General features: G+C 39.6%; 1 protein-coding gene and 1 long non-coding RNA gene across 20 annotated transcripts in view; one reads left to right on the top strand and one right to left on the bottom strand.

Annotated features, from left to right (window-relative positions):
• Positions 1-1219, top strand: part of LOC137496850 (uncharacterized) — a 3034-nt gene extending 1815 nt beyond the window's left edge. The window contains exons 4-6 of the long non-coding RNA XR_011017480.2: positions 140-225; positions 540-582; positions 680-1219. This is a non-coding gene — a long non-coding RNA (uncharacterized lncRNA). The remainder of the gene's footprint in view (positions 1-139; positions 226-539; positions 583-679) is intronic.
• si:ch211-232h12.2 overlaps positions 1-15000 on the bottom strand; it is a 50670-nt gene that overhangs the window by 13248 nt on the left and 22422 nt on the right. For all 19 annotated transcript variants that reach the window (XR_012388216.1, XR_012388218.1, XR_012388211.1 and 16 more), the window contains 3 exons: positions 11615-11725; positions 6571-6716; positions 5426-5537 (listed from right to left, as the gene is read on the bottom strand). Coding sequence is in view for 10 of the 19 variants with exons in the window: in XM_073918916.1 (XP_073775017.1) it covers positions 5426-5537; positions 6571-6716; positions 11615-11725 (369 nt within the window). In the remaining 9 variants the exon portion in view is untranslated. The remainder of the gene's footprint in view (positions 1-5425; positions 5538-6570; positions 6717-11614; positions 11726-15000) is intronic.

The raw sequence follows: 15000 nt of genomic DNA, 5'->3' as shown, positions 1-15000 counted from the left end.
AAGCTGAGAGGGTATTAGAGCATTAGAGAATAACAAATGACATGACGGTGATAAGTTTTGTATTGTGGGTGAACTGTTACTTAAATAATGTTTTGCTCTGCTTTGCACTTTTCCTCTTCTGCTTATCCTAATATTTTAGATTCTATTTGGACCTGAAACATCTGCTAGACTCCAGGAAAGGTGGCGTCAATACTGGACCTGAAAGGGCCTAACAAGTTGAATCTGGTAAAGAAACACGCACGCACACACACACACACACACACACACACATGCACGCACACGCTTACAGAAAACTGTAAGTTTATGAATATTTTTTACACTGTGGCCAATATTTTGGGGAAATCAGCATCACTAAATGATATAAAAGATTTTAAGCTCCTCTAAATTTTGCTCCAAGTGTTGTGTTAAATTCAGGATTCTGGACAGACAGCTGCCTGTTTTTCCAGTTCTAATCATAGTGGTTAACCTAATTGTTTTTGGAGATCCAACAGTGATGTATGTGTTTTTTCTACTCTTCCATATCCTGTCACATCAACCAGCTGGGAGAGTCAAGTTGTGGATTATCATGAAGATTTTCAAAAGGTGAGTTTAGATTTCTTGAATGTTTCATTTACTTTAAATGTTCTTTCAAATATATCATAGAATTTGACTGCAATTTGTTTTCAAACATTTTTCTTAGTCATGCTGGAGTCTTGGAGAGTTCTTAGATGAGCATCACCCTATATCCGTGCATCAGGAACCACCAGACGAGCGATCAGCAGCTGCTACATCATCATGGATAAAAAGATCATCCTGTGGCTGGGAAGCACTTCATTCACAGGACATGCTTGATGAGATTTCCTAGCTCCAGTTTATTTTCACACAAGTTTACAGCATTTGTACCTTCATTTAAACTGCTGTGTTTGATATGGAGGACCAAGGAAACACCAGAAGTGAAAGATTTGCACGCCAAGTTGTTTAAAATGTAATTTCACAAGAAAACTATGAGTTCAGAAGAAAACTATGAGTGACGCTATATTGAACTTTCAAATTGCTCTGATAACACATCAAGTTTGGACCAAAGGACTGAAACAGCCTTTTTGAGCACTGGTCATACATATTTTGTTGATACTGTCTGTACTAATAAAACATTTAAAGCATATTTGACATTGTTGCATTTTAAAAACTGAATGAATTGTTGAAGTTGTGAATGTTTTCAAATAAAATGTTTTTTATTTTGTAATTTACAGTCTATTTGACCTTTTTACCATTTTTACACTAAAGAGAGTTGAATAAAATAACAATATATTACACCAGGCGGTGTTAAATATAGTTACATATTTTAACTCTGCCCAGAGTTAAAATTAACCCTTTCTTCGGTGTCAATGTGCCAACCCTTTTGAAAGTGTTGATTTAACTCTGTTTTGAGTGGACCCCATGAGACACTTTCAAAGGGTTGAAATTAACACCCATAGAGTTGTTTTGGGTCCCCATATTTTGCTGTGTAGGAGAGAACCCCAGACTTTCCTCTCCCCAGACACTTCCTCCAGCTCCTCTGGGGGGATCCTGAAGCGTTCCCAGGCCAGCCAAGAGACATAGTCCCTCCAGCATGTCCTGGGTCTTCCCTGAGGCCTCCTTCCGGTGGGACATGCCTGGAACACCTCCTTAGGTAGGTGTCCAGGAGGCTTCTGAAACAGATGCCTGAGCCACTTCAGCTGACTACTCCAAGCTCCTCCCGTATGAAAGAGCTCCTCACCCTATCTCTAAGGGTGCGCCCTGCCACCCTGCGAATGAAACTCATTTCGACCGCTTGTATCTGAGATCTTGTCCTTTCGGTCATGACCCAAAGCTCATGACCATAGGTGAGAGTAGGAACGTAGATTGACTGGTAAATCGAGAGCCTTTCCTTTCATCTCAGGTCCTTCTTTACCACAACAGACCAATATATCAATCGCATTACTGCTGCCACTGCACCAATCCGCCTGTCAATCTCACATTTCATCCTTCACTCACTCGAGAGCAAAACAACAAAGATACTTGAACTCCTCCACCTTGGATAAGGTCTTTCCTCCAACTTTGAGATGGCAAACCACCTTTTCTGGTGGAGCACCATGACCTCGACTTGGAGCTGCTGATTCTCATCCCAGCTGCGTCACACTCGGCAGCAAACCGCCCCAGTGCATGCTGAAGGTCCATGTCTGATGAAGCCAACAGAACAACATCATCTGCGAATAACAGCGATGAAATCCTGTGGTCCCCGAACCAGACCTCCTCCAGCCCATGGCTACGCTTTGAAATTCTTTCCATAAAAATTAAGAACAGAACTGGTGACAAGGGGCAGCCCTGCCGGAGTCCAACATGAACTACAAACAAGTCTGTCTTACTGTCGGCAACACAAACCAAACTCCCACTCTGTTCATAAAGGTTCTTTAACAAAGTCCCTCTGACCTCATACTCCCAGAGCACCCTCCACAGAATGCCACGAGGAACAGTCGAATGCCTTTTCCAAGTCCACAAAACACATGTGGACTGGTTGGACATTCTCCCATGAACCCTTGAGCACTCTGATGAGGGTATAGAGCTGGTCCAGTGTACCACAGCCTGGATGAAAACCGCATTGTTTCTTCTGGATCCTTCTGGATCCTAGGTTCAACCATTGGCTGGATTCTCTGCTCCAGTACCCTGGCATAGACTTTCCCAGGGAGGTTAGGAGTGTGATCCCCATATAGCACACCCTCCGGTCCCCCTTCTTAAAAGTGCAAACCACCACCCCAGTTGCCCAGTCCGGAGGTGTATATTTTAAGTGTAATTCTTTAAACTCATGTTAAACACTATTTTGAGACATTGTTCACACTCACAGCTAAAGAATGCTGAATAAAAATTTGGTGTTGAAAAATCTTATTTGTGTTAATTTAATAGCAGGTTAAAACGGACCGGTCAACTTTGACCAGGAACACTAGAGTCAGTGGCAGGAGGTGAACACGAAAGGAGGGTGAATAATACATTCAGTTGTCCCATGCCTTCAGATTCTGTCATCAAGGCTTTTATTAATATGATTTAATCAAAATTACATGTATATTGGATGTATTTGGGGGTGTTTTGGAGGTATATTAAGTTGTTAAAGGGATAGTTCACACAAAAACACTAATTCTGTCATCATTTACTTGTTTTAAACCTTTATGAGCCTTTCTCTTCTGTTAAACACAAAAGAAGATATTCTGAAGACAGCTGCAAACCTGTAACCATTGACTTTTACTTTATTTGTTTTTCCTACTATGGAAGTCAATGGTTACAGGCAGAGTGCGAATTATACATTGACGGTTGGGGGAGAGGAGGGGTCAACTTTTTTCAGTAATATTATTTTGTGTAATACATGCTTTAGTGAATCAAATTAAATTAAATCTACTTTATTAATGCAACATATTTAATTTGTCCGTGTTTTGTGGGGTAAGTTGTATATTCTGGTCAACAATATCCTGTGATTAGCCATTTCAGAGGATACTGTAGGTCAAACAATACAAACAATGCATCTAATTTTGCTTTACTTTTAGGCTATATGTAGAAACAAACACTTATTTTCATGCGATTATGCATCCACAATAACAAAATCCATTACAGGGGTGGTCAAATGTATAATTATTAGTGATAATGGTATTTAAGATGCAGATCAGAGCCAACTATTTCTTACTATTTAGTGGACTGACTCCCCATACGTGCACCCCCCATTTTCATGTCCTTCAGAGGAGAGCATTAACTGGGGGGGTCAGTCGCCCCTTATCCCCCCTGTAAATCGCACCCTGGTTACAGGTTTTCAGCATTCTTCAAAATCTCTTCTTTTTACGTTTAACAGAATTTAAAAAAAGACTTTAGGGTGAGTAAAAAGTAAGTAAATGTGATTTCTAGGGTGACTATCCCTTTAAAAATGCTTTGGATGGTTGCTAGGGGTGTTCTGTGTAGTTGCTAAAATAAAGCATGATATAATACTGTAGCTTCAGCATGTGTCCACATGGGGCCGATATTTCCTTTGTTTTCAATAACAGCCACGGAAATTTTCCCTCCAGTGTTTTGACAAGCTCTGCTCTCATTTCCGAGGCTGATTTGATGAGCAGAATCTGTGTGAGCATTGAGGACATGAAACACTGTTGATCTGGTGTTACAGTGCCTATAGAAACCATCTGAAAATCTCTACCTTTACTCGCATTACACCCTGCTTTCAAAAGAGCTTCGGGAGAAAGTTTTAAAAATCCAAACAATACGAACATAACAATAAAACAAAGCAAAAAAATCAGAAAAATGTGTTAAGTGTAATACCAGTGGAATGACAGAGGGAGAAAGTACTGAACTACTGAAAGGCATTTAATACTTAATTTAAAAGGCTTTTTTGGTGATGGCAGCTTAAAGACGCCTCTCATATGGAGAATGAAGTCACATGCATTGCATAGGTGTGAGTTTTTCACAGACTTCAACACTGTGCAAAATCTTGATGGTTCTGTGGGTCTCGTCTATCAAATCTGTCCTTTATTTTGTATTTTGTATTGGATTCGAGTCAGGTGATTACACTGCAAGAAATCATTTTCTTACTTAGATTTTTTTTGTCTTGTTTCTAGTCCAAATATCGGAAAATTCCTAAATCAAGAAGAATTTTCTGGACAAGCAAAACACATTGTCTTGTTTTGAGAAATAATATGCCAATATTAAGTGAGTTTTTCCTTATAACAAGCAAAATAATCTGCCAATGGGGTAAGCAAAATAATCTTACGTCAAAAGAAAAAACAAGATTATTTTGCTTTCCCCAATGGCAGATTATTTTGCTTGTTTTAAGGAAAAACTCACTTAATATTGGCATATTATTTCTCAAAACAAGACAATGTGTTTTGCTTGTCCAGAAAATTCTTCTTGATTTAGGAATTTTCAGATATTTAGACGAGAAACAAGATAAAAAATCTAAACAAGAAACGCATTTTTTGCAGTGTAGCTGGGCCATTCCACAGCTTGATTTTCTTTCTCTGAAAGCATTTGAGAGTTTCCTAGGCTGTGTTTGGGATCATTGTCTTGCTGAAATGTCCACCCTGGTTTCATCTTCATCCTCCTGCTAATGTAGATGTTGAACTGAAGCAGCTGATATGCATTTACACTGAGGAAGGGCAGAGAAGAACTACTGAGAGATTTCAGCTGCTGTCTGGGCTTTCACTGCCAAACTACACCTTCCTTTCTTCATGTATTCAATACTTTTTCCCTGCATCATTTGCTTTTATTACACATAACTTCATTTGTAAAATAGTTAGATTTATTGTCTTAGCATTTATGGATTTATTTTGTTGTTACCAACATCCAGGGAAAATTCAGTCAGCAGCACCTTTAGAAATATGTTTTCTGAGAAAAATGTTGATGCGTTCAATACATATTTGCAACTACAGGATGTTATTGTCAGTACAATCTCCTTCACCTCTGTCCTGCAGGATCTCTGCTTTCCGTCTCTCTTCACTCCTGCACTCCACCGCTCGAACCCTGGCCTGAGAACGCCGGATAAAACCAGGCCGCCTGTGAGCCAGAGCCTCCTGCACACACACATTACACATTCATTCAGTCTTCAGACTCATAATCAAGACGTCCAACATAACTGAGATTTTTATACATTCTGAAAAATGCAGGGTGTGCTTGGTTATTTTAAACCAAATCTGGTTGAAATAGGGACTATAACCCATATTTTACCCATTTGTTTTTTAAATAAACCAAGATTTCAAGAGTGTAAAAAAATCACCAATCTCAATTACTTCTCAATGAGCTACAGTACAAGGAGAGCAAATGAGAAGTTTAAAATGATCTGTGTTTGTAACAACTGCACTCCAAATACCCTGTAAAAATGCTGCCTTCCGTAAAATTCCTTCATGTTCTCCCAACACAAGTTATTAACTTAATTGTTTTAACAAATTTAACCTCTTAAACTCTGCTGCTATTTTGGGATTTGCGCCTGGATTTTGTCTTCCCGAATTTAAAAGCTTCCCAAATCCACATGCAGAAGTGTAAATGCAAAAATTTGGTATCATTTTAAAGAAAACCCTTTGAATTTTCTTAAAACACTATTGAAAGCAGAGATGGGGGGGGGGGGTCACATGACTTGACTCGAGTCAGACTTAAGTCACAAAATTTAGGACTTGAGACTTGCTTGACAAATATCCAAAAAACACTCGACTTGACTTGGACTTGACACCCCTGACCTAGACCATGTACGTTTTGTTGAATTAACTCTGTAGATCTGTAATCTAAGTTAGTAGGGTCTTACAGTTTAATTTCTAAATAAACCTCAAAATAAATCTTAATTTAAAATAGAAATAATAATCTTAATTTAAAAGAGAAAATTAGGTTATTTTGCTCACCCCATTGGCAGATTATTCAGCATGTGTTAAAGAAAAACTCACTTAATTTTGGCATATTATTTCTTAAAACAATACAATATTTTTTGTTTGTCTAGAAAATGCTTCTTGATTTAAGAAATTTGAGATATTTGAACTAGAAACAAGACAAAATCTAAGTAAGAAAAGTATTTTTTTTGCAGTGTTGTCGCAGTGTAGGAGCAGAAGAGTAACTCACACTGAGAGAAAGTCCTTCAGGAGCAACATTTCCAGTCTCAAACGGGACAAACTGCACACATGATGCTGCTGGAGGAGTTTTCTTCTTTCTGTCGTTATCAGAGACCTCGTCTTTCAGCTCTCTGTGTTCATTATTCCCTCTGTCCTCTAGTAACACACAGATTTATGCATAGTTAGTGTGATGCCTAAAAAGGAAAGCGGCATTTAATTCAGCATCAGAACCGTCATCATGAAACCTAATAAGCAGGGCAGAATCTTACCTATCAGTTATGTTTCCTATCAGGAACTCTTCTTTACGATGCAAAAAAAGTTTTTCATGTACCTCATCATACCTGTCAACCCTCCCATTTTTCCTGGGATTCTCCCGTATTTTACAGTTCTATCCCGCTATCATCCTGTAAAAGTATTTTCCCGTATTTCTCCTGTATTTTCAGTCTTTCTCTGAAGGAAGGCAAATAAACATTAAAGAGCCGGGCCTCCCTATATGCAACCCATACCGCCGAACCACCAGGGGCCGCCCCTTGCTCTTTAATGCGAGTCTGTTCAGTGCTTTCGCTTTGTTTAGGCATGAAAACACTTTTAAATAAATATAAAAATGGCGCGATTCCCTTCGTTTTCATTACAGATGCCATCTCTCCTTCATATGGAATTCCTTAAAACAGTCATGTAGCGATGCGTGACTGTCAGCTGATGCGCTCCATAGTGTTAAATAGAGGCTGTTTCCCTAACAGATTCTGTACACACAATTTAAAGCGGAGTGAAAGTCTGGGTTTTGGGTGCATGTTTAAACAGACATATAGACATAATTAATAATAATAATAATAATAATATCAAAATATGTCGATCTTGGTGGATTTTTTTTCCAAACACAACTAATTTTATCTGAAATGAGCATAAAAAGTTAGGAAAGCAGTCAAACGCTTTCCTTATAATGTTAGATGTGTGCATTTTTAAAGTGACACCTTTTATTTAATTTGATCAAGTGAAAAAAATCTAAATAAATAAGAGATTCATCCGTTGCTCTTTAATTAGAATGTGTAAATTAATCAGTGAAAAAACGGCTAATGAGATTTGACAGCTTGATTCTATTTTATTAAGCTGAACTGTTTGCTAACGCATTTGCTGCTAATGTATATATTTATTTTATTAATAATAATAATAAAACATATTACTGACCATTTAACTGTTTATTTACAAAGAAACAGCTCCAAATGAACATATTTAGTAATTTGGGAAATTTAAAGGGGGGGATCCCTTATTCAGTGTTGCCAACTTTGCGACTTTGCCACTATATTTAGCAGCAAATTTTCAAAAAAGCGCCCGGCGACAAATCTAGCAACTTTTTTGTGTTACTGGAGATTTTTAAAAACTCTCATGTGTCATTACTGTACTGTCCCTACCCTTCTCAACAAGCTGCGAGTGATGCCACCGGCCCCTCCCATGTCTTAGAGCGCTGACAGGCGGCCCAGTCCTCGTACACAGTCTCTCCCACTTGCAGCCTGAGAGCAGATCACCCCTCTGCGCGGCGTACCCATGGCAAATGATTTAGCACCGGCACTGGCAGTGTGAGGTATTTCCATTGTACAGTCAAAGCTCCCTGCTTCTCCTTTATTTTAACAATTTAATTTGACCATTTATTCTTTTCTTGTTCACAATCAGAGATATGTTAATGACCGTTTCAGAACTTGTCTGAGTTTATTACGCCTGGGTGATTACTGCAAATTCACTACACATCTATACTGATACACTTCATTCAAACAGCAATAAATTTAGTCAATTTAATAAATTGACATGCTTACATAAAGCGTAGTGCAAATGTGAATACTGCTTTATTAACCACAGGCTGATGAACGAACAGAAACAGTAGAACGTGATGGCGTCAATAATATGCAAATTGACGTATGACATAATCTAGCAACTTTTAGCGACTTTTCAGGCAGAGCTTTGCGCCTTTTCATTGAAAATAGTTGGCAACAGTGCGCTTATTATAGTGGTGGGCATATCCCTTATTTTCCGTCCCAATGTTGACAGGTATGTACCTCATGTACATGACATTAGTTTGATATTTCTTTTCATACCAAAAGAGAAAATTTGCTCTAAACTAAAAACATGAAAAATAACTCCCAATAATAATTCCCACTTGATAGTAAAATACATGTGCCCTAATAGTGTTTTTAGCAAAACGTGCCACACATCTCAAAAAATGTGTTTTAGGGTTTCATGACCCTTTAAAGTTTTAGTCTTGTTTCTAATATCTTAAAATATCTAGAAATTGATCAATCAATAAGCATTTCCTAGATCAGTGGTTCTCAAAGTGTGGGTCGGGACCCACTGAGGGGTCATGAGACTATGACAGGGGGTCGCTTGGGGATTTCCAAAAATAAAAAGGCATTTTGCTAAACTACTAGAATTACCATATTTTATCCATAACCTACAGAAGCAAAAAATCAACCCGGGCTTATTGTAAAAACGTAGCCCCGCAGACGTTTCTGGAGACCGCGAAATACGTCCCGGGAGGTACGTATTCAAGCAGTTTTTGTTTTCTCGAATCCGCTTTTTCACGTCTCGGACGCCTCTCGGGAGCGCCTCGGACGCCTCTATGTTCTCGCGTGAAAAGCCGCCGGAGGCCGCTGTACAGCGGCCGTCCGTCTGACTGACTGGCTGAACAACTGAACGATCGACCGGACAGCCAATTGGCCGACCCAGCCGCCCTGCTCCTCCTACCCTAAACCCAAGCGACGATTTGCAAAAGCTGTCCAGAAAAAAAAAAGCAAAAGCCCTCGTCCGATTTTGACCATGTTTTCGGATCTCGCCCCGTCGCAAACTCGTTCGCTTTTATTTTTTTGGATTCTGTTTTTCTATTTTACCTGATTTCTGGAACAGCTCTTCCCCAGACTCGAAGCCGTGGCCGGCTCCTCCTCCCTCCGGGCCTCCGTTCCGCTGACAAAACGCTGCAAGCTAAGCGGACAAACTGGTTGAAGCGGAAAAGCCCTCCACATGGAGGCGAGCCGTCAGCCAGCGAGCGCGAAGAGGAGGAGCGGAGCAGCGTCACACCGCCCCGCAGCGTTCGCTCGATAAAAAACAAAACAAAACGCAGCCATACGTACCTCCGGCCATGTAAATCACGGTCTCCAGAAACGTTCGCGGGGCTACGTTTCCAGAAAGAGCTTGGGTTGAAAAAAATAGTAGTTACTAGTTACACTAATAAAACAACATGCAAATAAAAAGCCATCAGCCTTTCCATTTTTTGCAACCCCTGGGGTGATTATGTAATATTAAAGACACATCAGATTGATTGTAAGGTACCAGGTTAAACGTTCTGACATCTTTACGGCACTCATGTACATTAAACATAAATACAGGCCACAACTGAACATGGAGGATGCTCTCCAAATGGTGTTCTTTAAAATTAAATAAGGAATACACTTGGGCCTATTGGTATATGTGCGCCGGTGTGTAAGGTTTATATATTTATTACCACCTCAGAGAATATTGGGGGTTACGAGTCACTGGCATTGTAATTTTGGGGGTAAGTTTGAGAACCCCTGACTTGGACTAGAAAAAACTAGATTATTCTGCTTACCCCAATGGCAGATCATTTTGGTTGATTTAAGGGCAAACTCTTGCCAGGAAAATGCTTCTTGATTTAAGAATTTTGAGATATTTAAACTAGAAACAAGACAAAAACTATAAGTAACTTGAGCAGTTTTGCTGTGGACTAAGTACATTTTTAGTTCTGTATCGGTACTTTTACTGAGTCGCTACTATGTTTATTTTTACTTGTATACAGTGATTGGCTAGGTAGAGTAATCAGTCCTGTGTCAATCAATCAAATGGATCAGACAGACCGAACTCAAGACATGGATGCTTTATTAATGCTGCAAACATGTACAGTATGAAGCATTAGCATTTATTCCTCATTCATTTATTTTCCTTCGGCCTAGGTCTTTTATTCATCAGGGGTCACCACAGCGGAGTGAACTGTCAACTATTCCAGCATATGTTTTACAAAGCAAATGCCCTTCCAGCTGCAACCCAGTACTGGGGAACATCCATACACACTCATTCACACACATACACTATGGCCAATTTAGTTAATTCAATTTCCCTATAGCTCACGTGTTTGGACTGTGGGGTAAACTGGAGCACACGGAGGAAACTCACGCCAACACTGGGCTCAGTGGTTAGCACTGTGGCCTCACAGCAAGAAGGTCGCTGATTCAAATCTCAACTTGGCATTTCTGCATGGAGATTGCATGTTCTGTTGGCGTGGGTTTCCTCTGGGTGCTCCGGTTTCCCCCACAGTCCAAATATCCAAATATATGCGCTATAGGTGAATTGGGTAAGCTAAATTGGCCGTAGTGTATAAGTATGTGTGTGAATGTGAGAGTGTATGGATGTTTCACAGCACTAGGTTGCAGCTGGGAGGGCATCCGCTGCATGAAACATATGCTGGAATAGTTAGTGGTTGAATCCGCTGTGGCAACCCCTGATAAATTAAGGACTAATCCGAAAGAAAATGAATGAATGAATATTTAGTTTCAGTTTTATTTTTAGTATTTCTAGTTTAGCAGAGTTAAACATGTTCAGCTTTGATCAGAGCTTTAGTAATAAAAGTAAAATAATTGCATGAAGAAATATGCATTTTTAAACAAAAACATATTAGTGTGGACATGGGATTAGCTTCCATTTACTAAAGTAAACTTGTTGCTATAGGTAAAACGTGACTTTAGTTGTCTAGCTGTGGTTTTGGGAAACGTAAAGCCCTGATTTGCTGTACACATTGTGCATACGTTGCAGCAGTTCGCCAGTAACTTACTGTGAATCCTCTACAGCAGAAATACTGAATTTACATTTACAGCACCATTTATCTTGCTGTATTTGTATTTACAGAATTGTAGGTATGTCTTTACAATAAGATATACAGTCATTTTCATCATGTGTCTTTAAAATACAGTAACATACCGCACTACTGTCCTGCAATGAGATACAGTTCATAATACAGTTAAATACTGTGCCATTTACAAAAATCATTGCCAGCGTACCTGCTGCTGTGAGCGATGATTTTCGTCTCTGCTGGACCTGCAGCTTTATGTTTGCGATGACGGCGGCGGCGTTCAGGGCCAGAACTGCGTCTGCGCCCACATCAGAGTTTTCTGACAACAAACACAAACAAAAAATAAGAGTCCAGAAGGCCTGAAACACTCTTCACATGACAAACGCTTCTGGCTGCTCAAGCTGGATTCTGTTCTGGCTTTCAGAGAGGATGCAAGTGAGCCACATTTCAAGGCAGAAAGCCATGCGCTTCTGCTAAGCCAGAACTACTGTTGGTTAAAGTGCTGACATACTTGCAGAGCTAAGCTAGAGACTGCGCATTCAAAATGGATTCAAGTCAGAAGATGGGGTTTATAAAAAGTTTGACTTTTTTAAAATATACACTACCTGATAAAAGTCTTGTCACCTATCCGAGTTTTAGAAACAACAAATAATAAGTTGACTGGTAGTTGATCTTTTGGAAGTGAATGGCAAAGGCTTCTAGATTACACTTATTTTAGCAAAATAAAATATGATCATCTCTTGATTTTTAATGATTTCATTAGGACAGTAAGGTCTGACTTTGCTTAGACAAAAGTATTGTCACTTAACAGAAATAATGTCCAGTATAGAATATAAAGTCATGCTGCAGTAGAAACAGAATAAATATTGTGTCTGACTCCATCATGAGCTTGGAGGACTGCATCCATACATCTCTGCACTGACTCAAATCACTTATCAATAAAGTCATCTGGAATGGCAAAGAAAGCGTTCCTGCAGGACTCCCAGAGTTCATCAAGATTCTTTGGATTCATCTTAAATGCCTCCTCCATCTTACCCCAGACATGCTCAATAATGTTCATGTCAGGTGACTGGGCTGGCCAATCCTGGAGCACATTGACCTTCTTTGCTTTCAGGAGCTTTGATGTGAAGGCTGAAGTATGAGAAGGAGTGCTATCCTGCTGGAGAATTTGCCCTCTCCTGTGGTTTGTAACGTAATGGGCAGCACAAATGTCTTGATACCTGGCTCAGGCTGTTGATGCTGTTGTTGTACCTAAAAGTAAAAAGAAGCTTCTTTTTTGTTTGTTTGGGTTTTTATAAGTTTGCTTATTTTTTAAATATTCATTTTTAATTGACTTTTTTAAATTAATTTAATGTTAAACTGAATTAAAATGATACATTTTTTCTTTGCAACTCTCTGAAATCAAAGTTTTTACATGCTTCATTTTATTTCAGTTGTTTATTTCAATTCAGGCAACATATATTATTTGAGTTTTATAGTTTTATTCTACTACAGTAATGAACTACTAACATGCTGCATGTCCTCAGACAGTTGAATGTGTGTATGTGCACATACATCAGTGCCTGTCAGATTTTTCTAAATTCCCACTGAAGCTGAAAAAGCAGCGCTGAAAGCAGGGCAGAAATAGATTATGCATGCAAAGGGGTGGGCAGGAAAATGAAAAGATGAGAAAATGCATGACAGAAAGAGTGAGACAGGAGAAAAAAAAATCTAGCCTTTCAGGGTAGTCCACCAGTATGTGTGGATCTGCCATGAAAAGCTTCAATTAAAGCCCTCTCTCTCTCTCTCTCTCTGCACAATAATACTCATCTATTATACATCAGAGCAGAACCTACAGTGTGTTCTTGTGTACAGCTAAAGATCCACACTGCTCTGCTAATACCTGACACTTTCAGCAGTGCTAGAAGAGCTCTGAGTGCTGACTTTTCTACATCTTAGCATTTAAAATTCAGTGGGAAAATGCCCTAAAAGTACTAATAGGTAAAAATATGATGATAAATAAATATAAAATAAATGACGTATTAATATTTATGTCTTTACTTACTCTCATACTTACATGCTTATATATTTACATACCCTATACATGCATAGTACACACATAATTAGATACACACATACAGGTACATACACTACAAAACAAAAGTCTTGTCGCCTATCCAGGTTTTAGAAGCAACAAATAATATAATGATAAATTGTGATAAAAATATAACTCAAATCACTTATTAGTAAAATCATCTGGAATGGCAAAGAAAGTGTTCCTGCAGAACTCCCAGAGCTCATCAAGATTCTTTTGTTTTCATCTTCAATGTCTCCTCCATCATCTGAAAACAGGTGACTGGGCTGGCCAATCCTGGAGCATCATGACCTTCTTTGCTTTTCAGGAGCTTTGATGTGAAGGCTGAAGTATGAGAAGGAGCGCTATCCTGCTGGAGAATCTGCCCTCTTCTGTGGCTTGTAATGAAATGGGCAGCACAAATGTCCTGATACCTCAGGCTGTTGATGTTGATCATCCACTCTGAAGATCTCTCGTACGCCCCCATACTGAATGTAACCCCAAACCATGATTTTTCCTTTACCAAACTGATGATTCATGGGAAAAATCCACCTTCTGCCACTTTTCCAAATGCTCAACTAGAAATCAAGTTATTATTTGTTGGTCTTACAACTGGAATTGAAGTTTACATATACTTACCTATTGGTAACGCTTTAGTTTAACTAACATTTACTATTGACTTATTACCTGCTTACTGTTAAGATATTAACTGTTTATTAGCATCTAAATAGTATTTTTGTTTGCTTAACCTTGTTTTAGACATCTAATTCAATCTGACTAGGTGTTCCATTGAAGTCAATAGAATATTATTAGATTTTTTTTTTTATGAATTACTTGAATTAGTTTCTGTTTAGTGTCTTGGGTTTTCATTCGTACTTCAGTAAAAAAGTAAATCTAGTAAATCTAGAGTGTTTAAGAGACCACATGGTCACCAGTGGACATTTGAGTGGCCGAAAAGTGGCCGAACCACACAGCAAAAAAGGCAACCCAAGCTCATTCTGAAAATGTAGCCCCGCGGACGTTTCTGGAGACCGCGATTTACGTAGCCGGAGGTACGTATGGCCGCATTTCGTTTTCTCTTCTCGCTCGCCAGCTGGGCTGACGGCTCGCCTCCTTAATGTGGACGGCTTTCCCGCTGCAACCAGTTTGTCCGGTTAGCTCATCCTGTTACGTCGGCAGAGCGGAGGCCCAGAGGAGGAGCCGGCAGCATTCGACGACCGGGTTCGAGTCTGAGGAAGAGCGGTTCCAGAAATCAGGCGAAACAAAAAACAGAATCCAAAAAACAAAACGACCGAGTTCATAAGGGGGCGAGAATGCAGATGAGGGCTTTTCGTTTTCTGCACGGCTTTCGTAAATTGGGTTTAGGGAAGAAGGAGGAGGAGGTTGACCGGGTCAGCCGATTGGCCGGCCGCCCAGTCAATTGTTTAGTCATTCAACCAGTCGGTCAGTCGGACAGACGGTCGCTCAACAGCGGCCTCCGGCGGCTTTTTACACAAGAACAGCACGGGTGAGAATGGCACGCATGCTCACGAGAGGCATTC

Source organism: Danio rerio, chromosome 12, assembly GCF_049306965.1.
Source record: "Danio rerio strain Tuebingen ecotype United States chromosome 12, GRCz12tu, whole genome shotgun sequence".
In the NCBI taxonomy this organism is placed as follows: domain Eukaryota; kingdom Metazoa; phylum Chordata; class Actinopteri; order Cypriniformes; family Danionidae; genus Danio; species Danio rerio.
The sequence above is the reverse complement of the archived record's forward strand: the minus strand, read 5'-3'. Positions and strand labels throughout refer to the sequence as shown.